This window comes from Delphinapterus leucas, chromosome 1 (assembly GCF_059928025.1).
Source record: "Delphinapterus leucas isolate spDelLeu-1000000601 "Yukka" chromosome 1, BTC_Dleu_Yukka2, whole genome shotgun sequence".
NCBI lineage: Eukaryota > Metazoa > Chordata > Mammalia > Artiodactyla > Monodontidae > Delphinapterus > Delphinapterus leucas.
The window spans coordinates 83,385,783-83,407,716 of record NC_143129.1 but is presented as its reverse complement, the minus strand read 5'-3'; the positions used below and the strand labels follow the sequence as shown (position 1 = coordinate 83,407,716).

The window sequence follows — 21,934 nt, the reverse complement described above, 5'->3', positions numbered from 1 at the left end:
TGGTGTCATAAAGTCTAAGGGGCCACATAGAGTTAAGGAGAAAATGTCCAACCATGTCATATGCTTTAGAAAGATCAAATAAGATTGGAACTGGACAGTATTCTTTGAACTTAGCAACAGGTTCCTCAGGAACTTTGGCATTTCAGTGTAACGGTGGAAATGGGTTGAGTAAATCTGTGGATGGGGGTACAGCTGGGATGACCAACTCTTTGAGAAGCTCAATTTTTTTTTTAAATAAATGTGGTAGGGATGTGTGCACCACGCTGAATGAGTTCTGGCCTAATGGCTTCTATTTGCTCTCTGAAATAAGAAGCAAGGTCATCTGCTGAGAGAGAAGGGAGGGGCAAATGGGAGATTTTGAGAATACTGGAAAAGAGTTAAAATAGACAAAGATTCGAGGTAAGCAAAGAAAATCTGTTTGAAGTTGGGGGTTGTGAATTTGTCATTGTGGAGGCACTAAATCCACATGGTTGAATGGTTTTTTCCTCCAACCAATTTAGTTGCTACTATATAGGAAAAGAAACGGTGAACAGTTAAATCCAAGCTTCTCACTAGAAAATGCTTCCTTGTATCTAAATGTTTCTCTCTAATCTTTTTCTCCTCCTCAGCCCATTCCAGATGATGGGATTTATTGGCAGGCCAACCTTGACAGATTCCACCAGCACTTCCGTGACCAAGGCATTGTCAGTGCAGTTGCCAACAGGATGGACCAGGTGATATCTAAGTGGGTGGGACAGTGGCTATCAGGAATATTCACTTATTTGCAGATGTGGCCATTGGCATATAGCCAGAGCCAGCACAGCAGAGTGAATTCTGATTTCCAGTTCACTTTTCAAACCCAGACAAGCAGCGAGATCGTGCGGACCATGCTCCGGATGAGTGAGATTACCACTTCCTCTAGTGCCCCCTTCACCCAGCCATTGTCTTCCAACGAGGTGAGCTTCATGTTCTTGTACTAGTTTTCTGACAGGCTCTTGGATATAATAATTATTATACATAGAGCCTGAGATTAGGTTGAGGTCTGAACCTTGAAAGGAAGGGTTTTTGCTATTTGAGGAGGGATGGGGATTATTCTCAGGTGGTAGGTACTGAAATATTTGGTCTCTTGGGAATTCAACCTTTAAAAACCTAAACCATTACCTTAGTCAAAGTATAAGTAATTCTTTTTTTATTTTTAATTTATTTTATTGAAGTATAGTTGATTTACAATGTTGTGTTAATTTCTGCTGTATAGCAAAGTAATTCAGTTATACATATATACATTCTTTTCCATTATGGTTTATCACAGGATATTGAATATAGTTCCCTGTGCTATACAGTAGGACCTTGCTGTTTATCCATTCTATATATAATAGTTTACATCTGCTAATCCCAAACTCCCAATCCATTCTTCCCCCACCCACCTCCCCCTTGGCAACCACAAGTGTGTTCTCTATGTCTATGAGTCTGTTTCTATTTTGTAGATAAGTTCATTTGTGTCATATTTTAGATTCCACATAGAAGTGATACTGTATGGTATTTGTCTTTCTGACTTCATTTAGTATGATAATCTCAAGGTCCGTCCATCCATGGCTGAGTAGTATTTCATTGTATATATAGTATAAGTTATTCTTAATTGTTCCAAGAATCCACTGTTTGGAATCTGGGCCTTGGTACTCAGGACATTATATGGCCCCTTATATTTGTTTTTTTCAATATATTTTGTATATTTTAAATTTGTTTTAAATGCTTTGTTCATTGTTTTATTTATTGAAAATTTAATATTTAATATTTCAAATGTTTTATTTGTAATTATACTAATTTTTTGTAATTATACTAATATTTATCCACATTAAATATAGTTATATTATTTAAATTTTTTTTAAATTACTATATAACAAAATTTAAATACAAGTTTTTTTCTGATGACAAAAGTAATTACATGACCTGTATTCAAACAGCATAGAAATGTATAATTTTTTTAAACTTGTAGTTCCCCAAACTTTCAGGAATGCCAGGCATGTTCTGTATCTTGCAGATGGTAGTTATGTGGGTATATACAATTGTCAATACTCATCAAACTGTACCCTTAAAATCTGTGCTTCTTGTATGTAACATACCCCAGTTTAAATAAATATATAGTTTTGCATAATCCCAGCCCCAGAGATCCTTGTCAGTAGTTTGGTACATATCTTTATTCAGACTTTTTTATATGTATAGTCTCACATAAATGTAGATATTTATTTATTTATTTATTTTTGCTGTGTTGGGTCTTCGTTTCTGTGCGAGGGCTTTCTCTAGTTGTGGCAAGCGGGGGCCACTCTTCATCGCGGTGCGCGGGCCTCTCACTATCTCGGCCTCTCTTGTTGTGGAGCACAGGCTCCAGACGCGCAGGCTCAGTAGTTGTGGCTCACAGGCCCAGTTGCTCCGCAGTACGTGGGATCTTCCCAGACCAGGGCTCAAACCCGTGTCCCCTGCATTGGCAGGCAGATTCTCAACCACTGTGCCACCAGGGAAGCCCTGTATTTTTTAACAACAAAAAAATATGGGGTTATACTCTATGTACTGTTCTAAACTAGCTTCTTTCATATGACAGTATATGTAAACTTTCTTTTCATGTCAGTATTTTTAGATCTGCCTCATTCTTTATAATGGCCGTATCATATTCCACTTAATGGCCATGATGTACTTTATTTTAATGAATTCCTTATTACTGGACATGTGAATTGTTTCTAGTTTTTTACTCTTACCAACAATGCTGCTGTGCTTTTGGACATTGTTATACTTGTGATATCTAAAATTAGAACATCTTTATTTCAGCAATGTCAGCAGTTCTAAGTTCCCAGGCCCATTTTCACTGTATCTTTTGCTCCACAGATCTTCAGATCCCTACCTGTTGGCTACAACATCTCTAAGCAAGTTCTTGATCAGTATCTCACTCTGCTGGCAGATGATCCAGTAAGTCTTTTCTTTCTTTTTTCTGCTGTATTTACGATTAATTTTTGCCTGCTATCAGTCTTCTGTAGCCTCATTCTCTACCTAGCCAGCTCAGACAATTTCTCTACCATCATCTGATAGGAGGGCTTCCTGCTGCAGACTCTTGGCCAGATTTGCTCTTTTGGAAACAGGATCACTGGACTTTCCATTCAAATAACACAAGCTCTCTTTTTTTTTTTTTCCTTTTTTTTAATAGCTTGAGTTTGTTGGAAAGTCTGGCGACAGTGGTGGAGGAATGTATGTCATCAGTATCCTTATGGGTGGTTATTTCCTTACAGTCAGGCAGCGTGAACTATGAAACAGAATGGTGACTTAGAAAAGATTTGATGATATTTAGTGTACTAAGTAAGTTAGAAAATTGAACTAAAACATTGATGATAAAGAAGTGAAAGGGACTTTTAACGAACCAAATTTTAGTTAAGCAAAACTCTGACTTAAGCACCTTAGTTAATTAAGGTTTCGAAATACTTACATACCATAAATGAGACTAGTGTGAAAAACAAAATAGTATTTAAGTTTTAAATTAAAGACTCGGGGATAAAACTAAGATCACAATGACCAGGCCAAAACATTACGGAGTAACCTTAACCCTCTACATAAAGACCTACATAAGGCTCTAGGATCTCTAGCCACAGCCACTCTGGAGTCGGTCATACAAGAGAGGTAAGGGGGTCACCCTGATTGGGGTTGGGGGTCAGATACTTCCTTTCCACACCCCATTTGAACAAGTGACTTGGTCATTATGTCAGTAACCAATATAGACACACCTTGGCACATCTTGCCCCATTTTCCGCTGGACTGCTATGGATCCCACCTACTACAGCTCTTTACCCTAAATACCCTGCTGCTTAATTCCCAGTGATGCCAATTAACCATCCTTCCTAAAGCCTTTACTTACAAATGCACGAACTGAGGCATTCAAGTGAGTCAGCAGTTGGTGACTCTTATGATTAGCAGTATTGTCATCAATCTGTGGAGTTATGAAGGAATTCTCTGATTGCTGTTCCTCTCTGGTCCTGTCTCCACACATGGAAACCGAACAAGCACCGTCTGTGACTAAGAGCTAAAGCTAATCTACGTCGGCATGCCATTTGCTTTCTTTATTCCTTTACAGATTTGGGTCTCGCTGTGCCAGAATATTCCGTTTAGTTTTACAAAAGAAACACCTGGAGCAGAAACAGGTAGAAGACTTTGCAATGATTCCAGCAAAAGAGGCAAAGGATATGCTTTATAAAATGCTCTCAGAAAATTTCATATCACTCCAGGTAACAGTAATCACCAACCAACAGAGCTGACCTAGGATGAGAGGAACTCCTGAAGCAAACATTCTGAACCCCAAACAAACTGTATCCAGCTCTGAGACAGAAAAAAAAAAGATTAACAAAGACATAGCAAGCACTTGAAAGATAACTGTGGAGCTTTAACTGGCCTAGTAAAAAAGAGGCATAGCCAAGAAATTACCCCAGAATCACCCTACCCTTTTTACTTTAACTCCTAGTCCGTGTGATTTGTCCTTTCCTCGAGCCTTAAGTTTATTGTAGATTAAATCTATCGGGTCACCACTACATGCAGAGCCGTGTAGTATACCCTATGAGGAAACAGATAGAATGGATTTTGGAGTCAGAATCACAGCTCTGCCTCTTACCCAGTTACACTGAGCAAATTACCTACCATCTTTTTTCCCATCTACAAAATGGTGATGGATGGTGGTAACAGAGACGATATGGCTTGTTATAAGATCAGATACAATCTACCTGGCACATAAGAGTTGCTTAGTAAATGTTAAGTGCCTTCTCTTTCTTCTCCACTCAGGATGTTGACAGTCAAATGGAAAAAACAGGGCAGCCCAACCCTCCATGTGGCTGATTGTACCATAAACACAGATGCTGTGTGACTGGGGAAGAGTGAAAGTATAAGTGAAAGAGAGGGCTGAGTAGCTCCAGATGGGACAGGTGTTTACTTTGCCAGTTCTGAAGAAAAGTATAAAGTCTTATTTTTCTTTCTATGGACAAATAGGAAATTCCCAAAACACCAGACCATGCCCCATCCAGGACCTTCTATTTATATACTGTGAACATCCTGTCAGCTGCCCGAATGTTGCTGCACAGATGCTACAAGGTAACTCCTCCCCAGTCCATCCACAGAGATGTCTCACCCTCATGCCCCCTTTAGCCATTTTGCCTGAGCTGCTTAAATAGAACTGTGAGCATTTCCTGTCTTTTCTTCCCTCAGAGTGTAGCCAACTTGATAGAAAGGAGGCAATTTGAAACCAAAGAAAACAAGTGAGTAACATTTTCAGTTGAGTAATTACATTTTACAAGGCCAAAAGGCTTATGGGGAAATTTCCTGTAGAAGTGGAAACCAACAGAGACAATAACCAGTCTGGTTGTACTGAATTATTGGCTTAGGTTGGCATAAAGATGCATTAGTATACACTTTTCTTGTATGTCCCCAGTGAAATAATTTTGCAGATTAAATTTATGAGCAATGTATAAACTGGCACCAAACTTTAAGTACAAATGAGAGGCAGCAAGAGTTTCAGGAGTGAAGTCACATTTCTAATTAAGCTTGTAGAAAATGTCCTTCCTTAGAGAGTGACATTATCCACTTTGACCAGGAACATGGTAAAAGGGGGAGCTATGCCCCAGGGCTATGGGATAAAAGAATCTCCAAGGCTAGAGGACATGCCTCAGAGTTGCGTTTGTCTGACAGGCGTCTACTGGAAAAGTCTCAGAGGGTAGAAGCCATCATTGCATCTATGCAGGCTACAGGTGCAGAGGAGGCACAGCTACAAGAAATAGAGGAGATGATCACAGCCCCTGAACGCCAGCAGCTAGAGACCCTGAAACGTAATGTCAACAAGTAAGCATCATAAACTTCAAACGTATGTTTCAAAATACCTTGCAGACAAGTCCATCTTGATATCCTGCTACCCCTCCAACTTAAGGTGAGGAAACCGAAACTCACTCTCTTCTTCCCCACCTCAATTAACAGAACTTAATCCACCTATTTCCCTAAGCTAAAAACTCTGAAGACATGTTCAGCTTCTCCTCACTCACCAGCCGCCCCCCACCCACACACACACTTTCATTCACCAAAGCTGCTGATTTTACTTCAGTGTGTCCCAAATCTGGCCTTTCATCTTGCTTCCCATGCAGGCCCTCCTCACCTCTTTGCCAGACCTTTGCAAATCACCTCCTGCTTCAAACCATTTCTTATAATGCTTTCACAGTTAGTATCTTTAAAGTGATTGACAATATCACTCTTCTGCTTTAAATGCTATATTGACTCCTCGTTTACAGTATAAAGACCAGACTCCTTGGCATAACATATAAGGCCTTTCACAGTCTCATAACAGCCTATCTCTTCATCCTCATTTCCTTTCACTGCTCACCATTGACCTTCATAGGGATTTTGCTTTGAATCTGTAGATCACTCTGTGGAGTATTGCTTTCTTAATGATACTAAATCTTCCAACTCATGAACATGGAAGGTCTTTCCATTTACTTAGATCTTCCTTTGTCTCCTTCAATGAGTTTTGTCGTTTTTGGTATTCGTCTTGCACTCTTTTGTTAGATTTATTCCTAAGCAATTGTTTTAGTGTTTTCTTAAACTTCATTTTTGAATTTTTCATTGCCCGTGTATAGAAATAGAACTGATTTTTGTGTTTTGATTTTATATCCTATAATTTTGCTAAATTCATTTATTAGCTGTGGTAGGTTTTTTTGTGGATCCTTTGAGCTTTTTCTGTATATAAGATCATGTCATCTGTGAATTAGAAATAGCTTTACTTCTTCCTTTTCAATCTGGATGCCTTTTATTTGTTTTCCTTGTCTAATTTCCAGACTAGAACTTCCAGTAAAATGTTGAATGGAAGTAAAAGCAGACATCCTGTCTTGTTCCTGATCACAGGAGGAAAGCTTTGTCTTTCACCACGAAGTATGATGCTAGGTGTGGGTTTTTCGTAGATGGCTTTTATCAGGTTGATGAAGTGTGTTCCCTTCTATTCCTAATCACTTTAAGCCTTAGCCACTCTCAGCTTCTATTTTAAAACACACTAGGTCCTTTTACACCTGTGCCTTTAGCAGGTGCTATCTTCCTCCTCACTGCAAGTTAGGATGTAACTTCTCCTGGGACAGAGGCCTTATCTTTTGAATCCTCAGCAATTTCCACAGTACCTGGCACGTAAGAGAGATGCTCAGTAAGTGGGAGGAATGATCTATTGGTTCTCTTGCTTTCCGCCCAGTACTTTCAGGAGTAACCAAGAAATTCTCCATGACCACACCCACTCCAGCCTCTAATCTTAAATATGCTAATGAATGTTCAGTGTGGGCAAATGCTTTCACTTTTTCACTCAGGTTGGATGCCTGTGAGATCCAGGTGGATGAAACCATCTTCCTGCTGGAGTCATACATCGAGAGCACCGTGAAGAGACAATGACCCAGAAGAAGAGTCTTCCTCAGAAGATCTGAGGGGATTGGAAGGAAGAATAAAGGAGGTGCCTAGATGCATTCTTTGCAGTAGGATAAGTTCCAGATTCTTGTACTGAAACCCTCTCTCTATCCCTACCACCCAGAATACACCAGAAAGAGTTTGACATATTTTTTTAAGTTTGCTGATCCTGTTTTAGAATCATCACTATATTCTACCCTCATCAAATCTTGGCAGGGGAAAGAACCTTAAATCAACTAGATTAATCGTCTATCACATGCATCAGTTCCCACCAAGAAGTCAAGCTAAGGCTGTGTTTGAACATCCCTGACAGTGAGAAAAACTTCTCCCAAAGCTGTTCGTTCCATTTTCAAAAGGCTACACCTGTTCTTTACTTTGTTAAACTGTAATCTTAAACACACAGACACACACACACACACACACACACACAATGTAGGGAATGTGAAAGACTACCACAGAGGGGGGATAAAAGCTATTTTCAGGGCTAGCAGGTGGATTGGCCCAAGCAGTCACACTAGAATTTATGGATAAAAGTTACATTTGCCAGCTCCGGGCTTCTAACACGTCTGAAATTATGTATGTGAAACACTTAGCACAATGCCTGGCATGTGGTAAGCACTCAATAAATCACTGCCTTCCTCTTCACCATGGTTCCTAAAAACTGGCAATTCTAACTTCTCTCTCCTAGTACCATGGACAGATGACTAATCTAGTTGACATAATTTGTCCCAGCAGCTTCAGTTTCATTTAAAGCAGGTGTTGTTTTATAATCTCTTCAGTTTCCTCTTACCAGTGTTAGTTCTAATTCATTAAACATTTGAATGCCAATTAATTGCCAGCCACTATACTAGGTATAATATACAAAGATAAATACAATACCATCTCTGCCTTCAAGGCACTTACCATCATTTACTGAGCACCAGTTATGTGCCCGGTATGTCCCCAGGCCTTGGGGATGCAAAGATGAATAGCCTTGAGCATACAGCCTAGTGGAGGGAGACAGATAAGTACAAGGAAGTGTTGCGGGGGGGGGGCTATAGTGGGAAAGTATCGTACAGAGGCAAAGGGGAAAAGGGTCAGGCAGGAAAGGGAGCATAGAGAAGGTGACACAATCCGTATTTTGAAAGATGGGGATTTGCCAGGTGGAAGGGAAAAAGGATCCCAGAGGGAAGCACAGCCTGTTTCTTGGGGGAACAGGGAATAACACGTGACTGAAAAACAGGGCCTATGTCCTGCCAGAATTGACAGGCAGGGGCAAGGACTGGTGGGTGTGTAGCAAGGATGCTGTGTTAAGTAGCTTATCTTATCCTGAGAGCAGTGGGAAGCAAAGTGAGCAGATCTGTATTTTAGAAAGATCACTCTGGCCGCACTGTAGAGAATGAATTGGTGGAGGCAGGACTATTTAAAGACTTGTAATAGTATCTCAGGCAGAATATGAGGAAGGCTTGAACTGGGCAATGGTGGCTGGAGATTAAGACATGGATTTGAGAAAGTTTAAGGAAGTAGAATCTGCTGCACTTGGTTGCCATTTGAGTGAAAAGAAAGAAAGGGAAGGTGGGACTTCCCTGGTGTTCAGTTGTTAAGAACCCGCCTTCCAATGCAGGGGACGCCCGGCTCCATCCCTGGTTGGGGAACTAAGATCCCACATGCTGGGGCAACTAGGCCCCTGGCGCTCTGGAACCTGCATGCCACAACTATAGAGAAGCCTGCATGTCACAACTATAGAGAAGCCCACAGGCGGCAACAAAAGATCCCACATGCTGCAACTAAGACCCCACACAACCATAAATAAATTAAACGAGAAAAAAAAAGGGAAGGTGTCAAAAATGTTTCTTGGGTGTCTGGCTAAGAGACAGATGTAATTCACTAATTGGAGGTGTTACCTGCTATACCAGATAGGTGTGCAGAGTGCCATGGAGGGGTGCTTATCGTTCCGCCCATGGCTGGTGGGAGATGACACGTGAATCCAGAAATCACTCCGTCTGGGGATCATTTTCCTAAACAGAAGATGGGAGGAAAAGAGGAGCTGAGGATTTAGAGGTGTTCCCCTTTGTCATTTACCTATCACACCCCTGGTTCATCCCCAAGTGTCATGCCTAAATTTCCCGGGGGAAGTCCCGGAAGCCGGGCTTCCTTCCCACCCGGCGGAAGGCTCCGAGGGGAAGCCCGCTGGGCCACTAGAGGGCGCGGAGTGGGCCGCAGAGACCCCAGAGCCGCGTTATGGCGGCGGCGAGGGTGCTTCTCCTGTCTGGACGGCCAGAGTCGGTGAGCTTCGCGCAGAGCGTGTGTGGCCTCCTGGGCGCCGGGCCGGGGCTCGGGCCGTGGCCCACGTACTGCGGCCTCAAGCGGGGACAACTCGTCCTCTCACACAGGCCGTTTCCAGGCGCCTCCGCCAGGCTTCCGCTCCAGGTCCGGAGACGGGGGCGCACGGGGCGGGGGCGGGGGGTGAAGGGCCGAAGGTAGGGACTGGGATCGGGTGGGGGCTGGAGGCGAGAGGCCTGGGGGCCAGTCGCCTGCCGTGGCCTCTTTCCCCATCTGGGTGTCGCCCAGTTTTTGAAAGCCACGCCTCGCTTCTGAGATATTAACCCCAGCGGATCCCTCCCCCCAGCGACCCCCTTTCTGCCCTTTTTCGGCCCTGGATCAGCAGCCCAGGGCTCCTGGGGCCGAGCTGCCCACGAATCGAGGTGTGGATCTGGCTGTGGCGGTCGTTCTGCAGTCCAGCGATCAGACTGTCTTGCTGACCCGAAGGACATGCGCTCTCAACGTTTCCCCCAACCTCTGGGTACCCCCAGGTGAGCGGTCTGAGGGCAAGGCCCTAAGTCCAGGAAAGAAATCTGCCCTTTACCCAACAGTGCTATTCCCAGTCTCAGAACGACAGAGAAGTAGGCCCAGAAATGTGGTATCAACAGGTCCCATAATCACAAGGGGCTACAACTGCATCTGTGCCCACTGGAGGAGGGGGCAGTGTAAACAGTGAGTGAGTGTCCCTGACCAGGAACACCACCATTCACCTGCTGGTCCCACTGTTGTTGCAGGTGGGCACGTGGAACCTGATGAAGAGGTAGCCAATCCACTGACCCAACCTGCACCCTGCCCTGAAGGAGGGACCACCTTGGGTGTGGGCTGAGGGAAGGGCAAACACAGGACTTGGAGGAGTCAGGCGGTGGCCTCTCTGACCTCCTGCCCCCTCACTCCCAGCTGCTGGACGGAGGACTTCGAGAGCTTTGGGAGGAGAGTGGACTACAGCTGCCCCAGGGCCAGTTCTTTTGGGTCCCTCTGGGGTTATGGGAGGTGAGACAGGGACCTGGGAGCCCTTAACAGCTTCTAACCCACCAAAGCCCAGAGAACAGCCACACTTGCCTTGACCACATGGGACCCGATGGAGTGTGGGTGGTCTGGAGTTCCCAAGCCCACGACCCTTACCCATGTCCCTCCTCCACCACTTCTACTCTCCACTTCCTCAGCTGCATTTACAAAGCCCCAAAAAGGGACAGGAAGTTCTCATTTTTGTTTTCTTCTCTCTTAGTCTGCCTACCCTCCTAGGCTGAGCTGGGGTCTCCCCAAATACCATCACATCATTCTCTATCTACTTGTCATTTCCCAGGAGTCACAGCAGCAGCTACAGGTAGGGCTGGCAGTAGAGGAAGGAAATGCGGCTTAGGAGAACCAAACAGACTGGTTCCGACTATGACTAAGGAGGGGGAGAGGGAAGGTCAGAGATAACCAAGAAATCCAGTAGCCTCTCCCCTTGTCCCTGCCCCAAGTCTCTCCACTCCACCTGTGGGTAGGCTGTGATCCAGAACAGGTCTTCTGAGAGAGGCCATGACTAAGGGATCAACATGTCTGGCTCCAGGCCCGGATCCAACCAAACCCAAGAGAGGTGAACGCCCTTATGTGGCTGGGACCAGATGTAGCAGCTGCGGTGGCTGCCACAGAGGATGGGACAGAGACACCCAGACATCTTCCCCAGGACCTACCGCCTTCTGTCCTGTAAGTAGGAGCTTCTCCCTAACCCTCCAACACACCAACACATACACACTGAGAAGTTCAGAGGAAATTTTGTGCTGTGGGGGAGATTTAGGGAGGGAGTGGGTCAACTGATAATGAAGAGAGCACATGAGATCAAAGATATTGCCCATGATACTCCAAGAGTTCCTGTCCAACTGGCTAGCACTGAAGACCTGGGTTTCAGTCCTACTCTCTCATGGGGGCAAGTCATTTAACCCTCCTTTCTGTAAAATGAGGTTAACATCCACCCACCCCTCTCCTGTGGTGGTTGGGAGGATCAGATGACCTTATGGATACAGAAGTGGGCTAAGCCACAAGGCACAGCCCAGACAGGAGCTGTCATTCTGCAGTGCGGTGGAACTAGAAGAGAATGGAGGAGCTCGACCTCTGGTCTTGCCCACGTCCACACTGCTGCGGACGACCCCAGCCACGGCAGATAGCAAAGAGAGGGTCAGCACTGGGACCAAGTTTGCCCTCAGGCTCTGGCTACAGCATCTGGGCAGGTAAGGATGAGGAAGGACTTAAGGACTCCACAGTGTTGGGCTGAATGGTCTAGTGTTTTTATGGGTGTGGGGGAAAGAAAGGAAGAAAGAACTGCCCTTGGAAATCCTCAGTGTGACACCCCTACCATGTGGAAGTGGAGCTCACTCGGACCCAGAGCCTGCAAGGGAAGAACAGAACGTGGCCCATCCCACCCCCCACAAACCAGGGATCTGGAAAGCAAAGTGCTTAATCCCCTCCCCAGCCCACCTCCGTGACACTCACAGAACATCCACAACCTTTATTATGGGTAAGAACTTTGCTACAACTGTGGGAATAGAAAGTAAAATTACAACATAGATCCTAGGCCCTAGAGGAGCCTGAAAAGGGAGACTGGAGAGAGCACATGGGTGCTCCCACCTCCCAGGAAAGGTGCAGAATGAGCCAGACCTAACCACAGGGCCATGGGCCTTTAGAAGCTCAGGCTCCAGGCTGGTCAGCATAAGCATCATTGTGAACTTACTTAAATATATAAATAGAGAGACCCAGGCGATTGGCCAGGCCCTTCTCCCAAACCCCTGGGGATCAGGGCTAAGGCCTTATCTCCTCCTCCGTCACACTGGGAAGCAGGAGGCAGGGAAAGTCATCTTTGGAGTATTTTGGTTTTTCTTGTTTACACACAAAAAATATGCAACCCAAAATAGAGTTCTCTGTCCATGTGTCTGCCTATCTCAGTTACTCCAGCTGTCTGTTTGGCCAAAGAGAACGGAATGGACGTGAAGAGACAATGGATATGGGGAAGGAACACAGCCGGCTTTGGGGAATGGGAAGAGAGGGCATCTGGGGGACACGAGAAGGGCCCCTTCCCCACGAGGCTTTAGACAGTCAAGGCTGAGGATTCAGCCCTTTCCCCAACTCACATCCCATCCCATTTGCCTCCCACTGCCTAGGTTAACAGACCCAAAGGAATGGGCTGGACATCAAAGAACATTTCCAAAAACAGACCCCAAATGTCCTTTAAAAGAGGTTAAATATTAACCCTTTGGGTGCTAGCCTTGTCAGGCAGAGATAAGGCCAAAAACAGGTGTCCATGAAGATCTTTCTGGCCTTGACCAAAGCCCTTCTGATGGGTCAGAGGGGCCAGGGTTCCAGACTCCACAGCATACTTGCTCAGTGTTGCGAGGCGGTGAAGGCTCCACAATCCAGGGGACTCAGTCCAGGGAAATGATGTCTGACCGACAGCCAGTCAAAGAGGGACCTGAGGGCAGGGGTCCTCCATGCCCCTCCCTTAAGTTTCCCCCAGGGGCCACAATGCTACTGACACGGCCAGGAGGGGGTGCCGGAGTGGTGCTGCGGTGAGAGCTCCCCAACGTGGGGCCTAGCGGGCCCAGGAAGTGGGAAGGGGTCCCTCGGTACTGGAAGAAGTGGCCCAGGGCATCCTGTTCGTCTAGCGAGGTGATGACGGATGGACCATAGTGCTGGGAGGAATCAAGAGCATGGTTTAAGATTTTATCCTGACTTTACAAACCGCCTCCCAGTCACTCATCTCAGAAATATCATATGGGATAAATAAACCCCTCAGGATCCCAAAGTATTCTCTGAGAAGCAGGAGAGCCTCCCTCTGACTCCTTCCCCTACTTCCCCACACCCCACCCCTCTTCCCTGCCTGGAGACAGCCCCACCAGCTTGCTAGATTCTCGGCCCTGTGGGCGTCTGAAATGTGTGGAATGTCCGGCTGGGGCAGTCATGGTGCTCAAGTGCACATGGGTTTGGGGGGGTGGGGAGGGGTGAGCAGACAGGCACAGAACTATACTAAAAACTATGGAGACAGAACAGTAAGTAACAGAGGACAGAGTAAGACATGGGTCAGAATCTGAAGAAATCCCAGTGGGGCCTAGGAGGGAAATAAACTGCCTGTACCGCAGTTTCCTTCCTTCATGGAGAAGCACATTAAGGTCCCTGGGGAAAATGAGAGAGTAAGGGGGCCCATCAGTGCCTAAAAAGGAGGCTTCAGCGATCTGAGATGGAGAAGGGACCACTTACCTGACTCTCAGTCTGAAGGAAAGAAAATAAATCTAAACCTGGTAGGAGAAGAAAAATTAAAATCAACCTCCTATCTGACCCCTTCACCACACACACCCACCCACCCACCCACACACACACACACACAGTATCAAAGTTCCTTGGATTGTGGCCCTTTGCAAAACAGCCAAAAAGCTCTGAAAAGGAGCAAGGGTTGTGAGCTGGTTTGGGGGAGGATATGGCAGTGCACGGCCCCACCTTGTGATCAGTGTCATACCTTGGATATCAGCCCCCAGTGGGAAGGCAGGTGGGTACTCATGTAGTGGGAGACTGGACAGGAAATCCCCACCCAGCGTGCCCATAGCAGGGCTCCGTAGCACCGAAGATGGCTGGTGACCAGATGTCAGGACTCTGTGAGGAGACAGAAGGAATCACAGATGTCCTCACCCAGCTCAGCCTCTCAAGTCCCCTCTCTGCCCCCGAGTTTGCCCAGTGATCAGAAAGCGTTCCTGACTTCTTCCTCTCCCTTCTGCTATAGATTCAGCCTATTTCTTCATACCCTTTGCTTCCAGGTAGAGCTGGGATAGCAGCTGAAGTGACAGGACAGTGCTTCTTCGTCGGGGGCAGGTCCTCCTCGTCTGATGAGCTTTCTATTGTCAAGTCAATAACTTCAACCTTCTTCTTATTCTCTGATGGATTGCCCTCTTGGACTGGGCTATACTGGAGGCCTGTGGTTGGTAAGAAGACTGTGTCTCAGAGAAGAGGACATACAAGACTTAGCTCAACTGGGGGACAGGGGGTCACTCACCATCCAGCCCATACCCTGGCGGGGGGCAAACCTCAGATGCCTCCTTCTTGGGTTTCATTGGGCACCAGGATCCATCTTCCATGAACTGGATCTCATCACAATCCGAGCAGGAATTAAGAATCTCCATGAATAAACTAGGGGAGGGGAGAGATAGGAATTCATGTGGCTGGGAGATGGCTGCAACAGTAGCCAGGGAGTTCTGGGACTCACCTTCCTGAACCTCAGTTTCCTCACCTGTAAATTAGGGATGTTATCCACCCTCCTGACCTCTCTGAGTTGTTGGAATCAAATAAAGTAAGGTGCATAAAAGAGCTTTGAAAATTTTAAATGCTGAGTTTTAAAATAAGTACATTCTAAGCACGTGTTCCATGTAGTACTAGGAACAAAACAGAAGGAGCAGAGATAACAGAACTCTATAAGCTACCTCAAAAAGAGGCACTGGGGGCTTCCCTGGTGGCGCAGTGGTTGAGAGTCCGCCTGCTGATGCAGGGGACACGGGTTCGTGCCCCGGTCCGGGAAGATCCCACATGCCACGGAGCGGCTGGGCCCGTGAGCCATGGCCGCTAAGCCTGCACTTCCAGAGCCTGTGCTCCGCAACGTGAGAGGCCCGCGTACCGCAAAAAGAAAAAAAAAAGAGGCACTGGGAACAAGAACCATAATGTAGGCTCTGGAAGCAGGTTAGGAGTCGCTAGATCAAAAGAACTTTATTGCTATGTTCAGTAAGAGGTCAGGTAATTGTTTGATGTAACAGTTTGATACACTGGCTCTGCCACTTACGAACGCTGTAACTTTGAGCAAGATACTCGGTCTCTCTAGGTCTCAGCTTCCTCACCTGTAATGACCGTACCTATCTCACACAGGGTTACTGGCACCTCATAGGACTCAATGAGATAAGGCATGCAAAGTACTTAGTACGGTGTGTAGTGAAGTCCTCAATGTTGGAGGGAGAGATAGATAAATAGATAGGTAATATTTATATAAAAGAGACAGATATGTTAAGAGTTGGGAGGGGAAGTAAGTTACAGATATATATTTATATATGGGGGCAGGGGCCAGTCCTAGTGGATGTCCTAGGTAAAAGGAAGCTGAATGCAGAACAGCCCTACCCATCAATGATAAGAGATTCATAGGGAGCCTTCTTATCACACACAGGACATGTCCACGTTGGCTTCTTCTCATTCATCTGTAGATAAAGGGCAGCATCGAAGCTCTGCAGGTGGGCGCAGGTGAGGGCCCGACAAGGGACAGTCAAGCGCATCTTCCCTAGCTGAGGAGAGACGAGTTCTCTGGTCAGAGTCCCCATGTTCCAGAGAGCCTCACTCTAATAGCCCTAGGAGCCCTCCTCTGAGTCTAGAGGTTTAACCCACCACTCCTCCCCCTTCTCTTCTCCCTTGTACCCACCGGGCACATGAGTGACACCCGGAGACTTGTAGTGGCCACCTCACTGTCCGGGTCAGCGGTCAGCTTCTCCTTGACTGAAACAAGAGTGGGGCCAGAGCCATGGGGTCAGCAAGGCTGGAGAGAAGCCCGGGAGGTGGTGAGGCCAGAAGCAGATGGCTCTGGCTGAGAGGCGGCTGGGTAGAGCGCCTTTGGGGGCCAATGGGATGTCACATGGGGGTGGTCTGGGATCTGCATTACGAAGGCTAGGTGGCGGGGAGAGATTTCCCCATCCCTGAAGATGCTTAAATACAGCTGGGTGACACTTTGGCAGAGATGACCTAGAGGGAATTGAAGCATCACAAGAGGGTTAGTGTTGATGATACTTAAAGACACTTTCTAGTCTGGAGAACCCAAATTCCAACAGGGCTGGAGTTAAGGTCTGCGAGGTGCAAAGCAGATGTATAATTGGGAATGCAAGGGTGTCAATGCCTGAAGTGGCCCCACTTTTCAACCACAAAGATTGGTAACGGGTACGGCACGGGTTGGGGTTCATGTGAGAGGTGAAGTAAGTTGTCATAAGAGGGGTATGAGTTTTAACTGTAAAGGCTTGAGGGCCAGGAAGAATTGGATACTGGTCAGAGAGAAGAGGGACGGGATGTTACTCACTCAGTGCCCGGGAATGGTCTGGGTTCCGGATGCCCTTTGCTCTGAGTTTTTGTAGAAGGGTTCCTGCAGTCAGCTGCCTCACCAGGTACACAGACAAGGAGTAATTCTACTTGGAGGTGCGGGGGGAGACAATCAGCCTCTGCTTCGTATACCACTGCACCACCACCACCAGCAGCCCCCCACCTTGTCACATGAGGGCCAGAGACAGCAAGTTAATGCAGAGAGACCCATGAAGAGAAAGATGTTTCCCCAGCCCAGTGCACTGGATGATTCCCTCTCACTCCCTGCAGGCTTCTCCAGGCCCCCAGCCTCAGCCACGCTCACCCGTCCAAACTCAGACGACCAGTTGACCACGATGGTGTTGGGAACAGTGGCCGAGAGTCGAGCCAGGGGTGTGATGTTGATGGGGCGGCTGGGCCTCTTGGGCTCAGCCCCATTCTTGGTAGGGGGAAGGTAACCCTGGGGGAGGGAGGGAGGGAGGGCCTGGTTAAGACACCTTGTCTTAGGTCACTCGCTTTCTGGAGAGAAGGTCAGCTCACTCACTGAGATGAGTGAGACGGGGGCCCATTCAGTGACTCAAAAAACTGGGGCACTCTCTAGGGTTGGCAGCAGGGTTCATTCCTGGGGAAAAAGGAGAACTTACTCACTGACCAGATAAATAGGAACCTGCTCACTGAGTTCTTGAAGAGGAAGAGTAGGGATACCCCACTTCTTCCAACCCTCAGCTCTAGGGTCATCACTTCTGAGAATCTTTCCTGAACCTTTGAGTTGAACTAATATCCCCCCTCTGGGTTCTGAGAGAACCCTTGTTCAGCCCTATCTTGGTACTCCCTAGATTATATTGATTCAGTCAGTAAAGCGAGCACCTACTATGTCAGGCATGTCTCTTTCATAAAAGATGTAACATTTAGGAACTAAAACAGGGAAGGGGTTACTGCCAGAAGAAGGGAAGAGCATTTACCGGCAGGGGGCACAGTTTCCCATTGACCTTGACAAAGAGGTTGGGGGGGAAGTAATCCTCTTGGGGGCAGCTGGTCTCACAGAGACAGAACCTGGTAAGAGATGAGAGAAGATGAAAGGGTGGGAGGCAGCTCTTGCAGAGAGAGGCAGGCAACCTCAGAAAATCAGTCATGGATATCTGTAGCCTTCAGCTTCCAAACAAGAATCCTAGGGCTGGGGTGGACATGGCAGAGCAAGGTATCTCCTAATAGTAACCGTCATACCCTTACTTCATTCCCACCCTCAGTGGGAGCCCTGAGGGGAGGGAGAGTCAACTCACCTTAGCTGCACCTGTATGGTATAATCACATTTCGCTCCTGGCAGAACCTCTCTGGAAGAGGGAGGGAGGAGAGATGTCAGTATGCGGCCCCTGAAGGGCAGGGGTGAAAAGAGACACAGAAAGTTAGATGTCCAGAGAATAGAGAAGGGACATACAAGAGAATGAGGGACAAAGCAGGTGCAGGAGGATGGAGAGGAAGGAGGGCAGGGCAGAAGAGAAGAAAGTCAGAGAGCAGAGTCTAAGGGTAACCACCCAAGGATGAGGCAGGACGACTGAAAGAGATGTACCTGGATGTGAGAATCTGCTGCACTTGCTGGGGAGTGAGGGCAAAGGTGAAGTGCGCTTCCTCAAACCGCTGGCTAGAAGTGGATGCTGAGGACACAAAGGGGCAGTTATTCCCAAGCCCATGCACAGGCAGCCACAGAAGTTGCCCCTATTCCAGGGTGCTGATCCCACAGGACTAAAGCCTAAGAAAGGCTTGGGAAAGAGGCATGGAGTCCAGGAAGACCCAGGGATCACAAAGAGCCATACCGAGGGTGGTGGGCCGGATGAGCTCCCCGTAGATTTCATAGAAGGGCAATGGTTTCATGGTGACATCAGGGTGCACAGGCTGGGGCAGAGGGGGGTGCATGTCCACTTCACGCTTGGGGCCCAGCAGGGTGCCAGGGGCCAAGAGGGCTGGGGGGATGGGAGCTAGAGGACCAGGAGAGCCTACAGGAGGGGTGCCAGGGGGCAGAGAGAGCAGAGAAAGATCGGAGGGCCCCAGGGTCTTCCGGGGAAAGCGTCGGCGGTAAAGCTCTTTGATCTTCATCTGGACGCTGGGGGCACAGCTGGACTTGAGGAGGTGCAGGGCCTTGGCCAGGAGCTCGTGCTTCCGTCCACTCTTGTTCCGGCCAGCGAAGCCGAGGAGCACCTGGAGCTCAGACACCCGGAAACTCATCACCATGTGCTGTGGAGACCAGAGAAGCATGAGAATCCTACCTTGCACAGGGCTGTCCTGCCAAAGACACTGGGGCTGAGCTAGTAGGTGGGCAATGCACTTTCCCTCCAGCGCTAATCAGAAAGGTGCTTTGCAGCCAGTGGATTACTGCCAGACAGCGAAGCTGCCCAAACGGACATCTAGGTCCCATTTTAGCAACCCTCAGATCACCTCAGGCTTGAGCAGCCCTATCTCCCTGTGCCTGGCAGTTTAATAGGTGAGGGCAGGGTGCAGACAGCATGCCACCCCAAAGCACACCTCTCAGTCCACTACAGCCTTTTCCCTCCATCCCTGCGGTGAGCCTGGACCCTCCTGTAAGCTGCTTATCTCCTCTCCTGCTCTTTCTCAGACACTCAGATCCATCCCAGCTCCTGGGAAGAGGATAGGAGACAGGGAGAAGGAGGGGGGAGAAGAGGATTCAGGCCAGACAGCCCCATAGAGAAGAAAGGGGCCAGGTGGCTGGAGGATTGTGCCCCACGGCCCACCCCTCCCAACACCTCGATCTACCTCAGCTATTTTCCCCAAGCCTCTGAAGCTTTTGTGGCCAGGGTTTTCAGGTCAGGGTTCAACGCTCATAACTCCCCCAAATCCTTTCTCAGTGTCATTTACATAACCACCCACCCCTCAGTCCTATTTCTGTGGGAGAGAAACAGGACCAAAACTTGGGGTGAGAGGTTAACAGCGAATTGTGAAATCCAGGTATCCTTCCTGTTTACCCGTTTACTCCATCTGCCAGGAACTAATATCCTGCTTCTCTCCTACCCAGAGAAAATAAGTGATCCTCCCCCTCCTCCACAGGAGTGGAAGAGAGAAGAGGGAAGCTCTAAACAGAGGCCCTGGGAGGGTGAGGAGAAGGTGAGCAGCCCCTGAGCCAGGGTGCAGAATTGCATGCTCTCCTAGGCAGCTAGACCCAGTAACTAGACCTCAGGCCCTCCCAAGAAAATGGCTCCATTTCAAAAGGCAGAATAAAGCCAGAAGACAGGGGGATGAACCCCATGGTTTTTAAAGGTTCTGTGAGATGTCCTCGGATATGGTTATCCTCAAGTCTCTGGTAGTGGTAAGCTCTCTCTTTAAAGGACTCACTTCTATGAATCTCTAGGAGACCCTGCCACGGGCAGGCCTTCCTAGCCCTCCACAATTCTTCCCCTCACAGGAGACATTATGGCTTTGGGCCCCTTTTGAGGAATATGATTAAAAACTTGCTCCTCTACCTTTCTCCCCATCCTAATTTCCTCCGTCCTGCCTTTATTTCTCCATTAGCTTTGTCAAGAACTTCTCCCTTTCTATCCCATAGTTTCACTCCTCTGCCCAAAGATACCGACTCACTAAGGCAGGACCTTCCTCTCAGCCTCCAGGATGCTTCTGCCCCACCCCTCGATCTAGCCCCGCACAGCCCCGCCCCCTAGATCTCAGCCGCCTACTGGTACTTCCCAAGGCTCAGATCCCAATAGCGGCCCCAAAGCCTCTATCCTCTCAGCGCCTTTCCCCCGAGAAGCCTACCCGTAATCTGCCCCCCAGTCACATCCAACATCTGCCCCCTACTGTCGCATCTCTGGCCCTTGCTCGACTCGCCCCCTTTGCCTCTACAGCAGCTTTTCCTCCTGGCCCTACTCCTACATCTGCCCCTACTACCAAATCCGACTTCTACCCCGCGTCCCCGCCCCCTGCGCCTCGGCCCCCAACTGCGGCAATTCCCCCTCGGCCCCACCCCTATATCTGCCCCGCGGCCCCGCCCCCAGAGCCCCGCCGCAGCCCCTTCGTCGCCCACAGGCGCTTCTCACCATCCCCGGCAGGCAGTCCCCGCCACGTCTCCGGCCCCCACCCGAGCCCTCAGCACCCAGTCTCGGTCGCTTCCCGGACTCGGCGTACAGCCGGGCTCAGTCCAGATGGGGATGGGGGAGGGGGCCGGTACCTTTAATTCGCCCAGCTCCGCCATCTTGAGACATCGCAGGCGCCCGAGCCCGAGCCCGAGCTCAGGCCCAGGGACCGGCGCACAACTCTCCACCCCGGCGCCGGCCGCAAATGCCGCCTGCTCCGCCCAGTCCGGCCCCCTACACCTCCCCTTCCCGGCCCCGCCCGCCGGGTTTTGGACCCAGCCTCAGCCCCTCCCTCCACAGCCGAACCCAGCCCCTGCACGTCTTTGGCCGGTGTGCCAGACCGGTAGACCCGGAGGGAGTGTACCGCCCGAAGGGTCGCGGGGTCCCAGGGGGAATGGGAAAGGAGGTGGACCCGAAGCACCTGGGGGAGGGGGCTTTGCCACGCCGGAGTTGAGAAGGGATGAGCTTTTAGGGAGCCAAAGATACTTGGAATATGGAGAGAAAGTATCGGGAAGGGCTAAATCTCAGAGAAATGGGGGAGGGGGTAGCGAAGTTGGAGGAAATACCCTCAGCTCCTTATCTACAAGTTTAACCATCTAAATTCAAGAGTTCTACCAATTCGGGAAATGGGGGAGATCTGATCCATTTTAGAGACGCTATGGTGTCGTGAAGAGTTCATTCTATTCTCAATTCACCCCCTCCCCCCCCCAATTACATTGTATCTCGTGGTCCGGCAGTAGGACTCAAACTCGGCAGCAAAAAAGTTTGGTACGGAGAGTGGGACTTACCAGCACAGTTGCAGGGAGCGGGGAGGGGGCTCGGGAGGCTCAGAGGGTGGGCTGGAGAGGTGGGGGGAGGGGGCCCGGCGCCGCTCCCGCAGTCTGCCCGGCTGGAGGTCGGTCCGGCAGCTGGACGCTGCAGCCGCAGCTCCGCCTGGGCGGGAGCTCCGCCCGGCCCAGCGCTGGGGCTGGGGCCGCCCCCCTCCTGGGTAAGCCCGCCAGGACCGCGGGAGAAGTGGGGAGGGGGCGGAGCCTGAGACGGGAGGGGCAGGGACTCAGAGCCCGGCC

At 48.8% G+C, this 21,934-nt stretch overlaps 3 protein-coding genes across 20 annotated transcripts in view; 2 read left to right on the top strand and 1 right to left on the bottom strand.

The window, feature by feature from the left end:
* The window catches only part of POLR3C (RNA polymerase III subunit C), a 16,586-nt gene extending 7,418 nt beyond the window's left edge, over positions 1 to 9,168 (top strand). The window contains exons 6-16 of one of the 3 annotated variants that reach the window (XR_016394118.1): positions 609 to 713; positions 825 to 935; positions 2,857 to 2,937; positions 3,173 to 3,224; positions 3,579 to 3,639; positions 4,091 to 4,241; positions 4,993 to 5,094; positions 5,209 to 5,258; positions 5,689 to 5,838; positions 7,335 to 7,474; positions 9,032 to 9,168. Coding sequence is in view for 2 of the 3 variants with exons in the window: in XM_022583875.3 (XP_022439583.1) it covers positions 609 to 713; positions 825 to 935; positions 2,857 to 2,937; positions 3,173 to 3,224; positions 3,579 to 3,639; positions 4,091 to 4,241; positions 4,993 to 5,094; positions 5,209 to 5,258; positions 5,689 to 5,838; positions 7,335 to 7,416 (945 nt within the window). In the remaining variant the exon portion in view is untranslated. Of the gene's footprint in view, positions 1 to 608; positions 714 to 824; positions 936 to 2,856; positions 2,938 to 3,172; positions 3,225 to 3,578; positions 3,640 to 4,090; positions 4,242 to 4,992; positions 5,095 to 5,208; positions 5,259 to 5,688; positions 5,839 to 7,334; positions 7,578 to 9,031 lie in introns of those variants that run through there. The other 2 variants (XM_022583875.3, XM_022583876.3) reach the window with 2 other exon arrangements.
* On the bottom strand, positions 1,170 to 21,736 carry PIAS3 (protein inhibitor of activated STAT 3). Of its 7 annotated transcripts, none has more exons than XR_016394112.1 (14): positions 20,963 to 21,088; positions 18,603 to 19,020; positions 18,359 to 18,443; positions 18,072 to 18,161; positions 17,754 to 17,844; positions 17,117 to 17,251; positions 16,793 to 16,898; positions 16,148 to 16,221; positions 15,853 to 16,013; positions 14,747 to 14,880; positions 14,498 to 14,666; positions 14,216 to 14,349; positions 9,312 to 9,425; positions 1,170 to 2,499 (listed from the first exon to the last, which is right to left on the bottom strand). XR_016394112.1 is itself a non-coding variant. In XM_089916592.1 (14 exons), the coding sequence occupies exons 2-14, from the start codon at positions 19,015 to 19,017 to the stop codon at positions 13,128 to 13,130; spliced, it is 1,899 nt and encodes a 632-aa protein (XP_089772718.1). In that variant the 5' UTR covers positions 19,018 to 19,020; positions 21,656 to 21,736; the 3' UTR covers positions 12,203 to 13,127. The 7 variants fall into 7 exon arrangements, 6 of the variants coding, with proteins under 6 accessions (XP_089772730.1, XP_089772718.1, XP_089772709.1 ...); XM_089916592.1 differs by lacking the exons at positions 1,170 to 2,499; positions 9,312 to 9,425; positions 20,963 to 21,088 and adding exons at positions 12,203 to 13,394; positions 13,960 to 13,997; positions 21,656 to 21,736; XM_089916583.1 differs by lacking the exons at positions 1,170 to 2,499; positions 9,312 to 9,425 and adding exons at positions 12,203 to 13,394; positions 13,960 to 13,997.
* NUDT17 (nudix hydrolase 17) lies at positions 9,605 to 15,057 on the top strand. Of its 10 annotated transcripts, none has more exons than XM_089916658.1 (8): positions 9,617 to 9,837; positions 10,037 to 10,220; positions 10,464 to 10,489; positions 10,627 to 10,719; positions 10,955 to 11,053; positions 11,282 to 11,418; positions 11,787 to 11,939; positions 14,477 to 15,057. In XM_089916658.1, exons 1-8 carry the CDS (start codon positions 9,649 to 9,651, stop codon positions 14,523 to 14,525), a joined length of 930 nt encoding a protein of 309 aa, XP_089772784.1. In that variant the 5' UTR covers positions 9,617 to 9,648; the 3' UTR covers positions 14,526 to 15,057. The 10 variants fall into 10 exon arrangements, with proteins under 10 accessions (XP_089772790.1, XP_089772802.1, XP_089772819.1 ...); XM_022583878.3 differs by having other exon boundaries at positions 9,623 to 9,837; positions 14,511 to 15,057; XM_089916687.1 differs by having other exon boundaries at positions 9,625 to 9,693; positions 10,076 to 10,220.
* Positions 21,737 to 21,934: the final 198 nt, after the last annotated feature.

Excerpts from the sequence above, each read along its gene's own strand:
- NUDT17 (XM_089916696.1), top strand. The coding sequence starts at position 9,649 with ATGGCGGCGGCGAGGGTGCTTCTCCTGTCTGGACGGCCAGAGTCGGTG. Across the intron at positions 10,547-10,626 it reads AAGGAGGGACCACCTTGGGT|CTGCTGGACGGAGGACTTCG; the intron begins GTGGGCTGAGGG and ends CCTCACTCCCAG. Across the intron at positions 11,419-11,786 it reads GACCTACCGCCTTCTGTCCT|TGCGGTGGAACTAGAAGAGA; the intron begins GTAAGTAGGAGC and ends GTCATTCTGCAG.
- PIAS3 (XM_089916583.1), bottom strand. The coding sequence starts at position 20,986 with ATGGCGGAGCTGGGCGAATTAAAG. Across the intron at positions 16,899-17,116 it reads GGTCGTCTGAGTTTGGACGG|AATTACTCCTTGTCTGTGTA; the intron begins GTGAGCGTGGCT and ends ACCTCCAAGTAG. Across the intron at positions 16,014-16,147 it reads GGGTGTCACTCATGTGCCCG|CTAGGGAAGATGCGCTTGAC; the intron begins GTGGGTACAAGG and ends GTCTCTCCTCAG.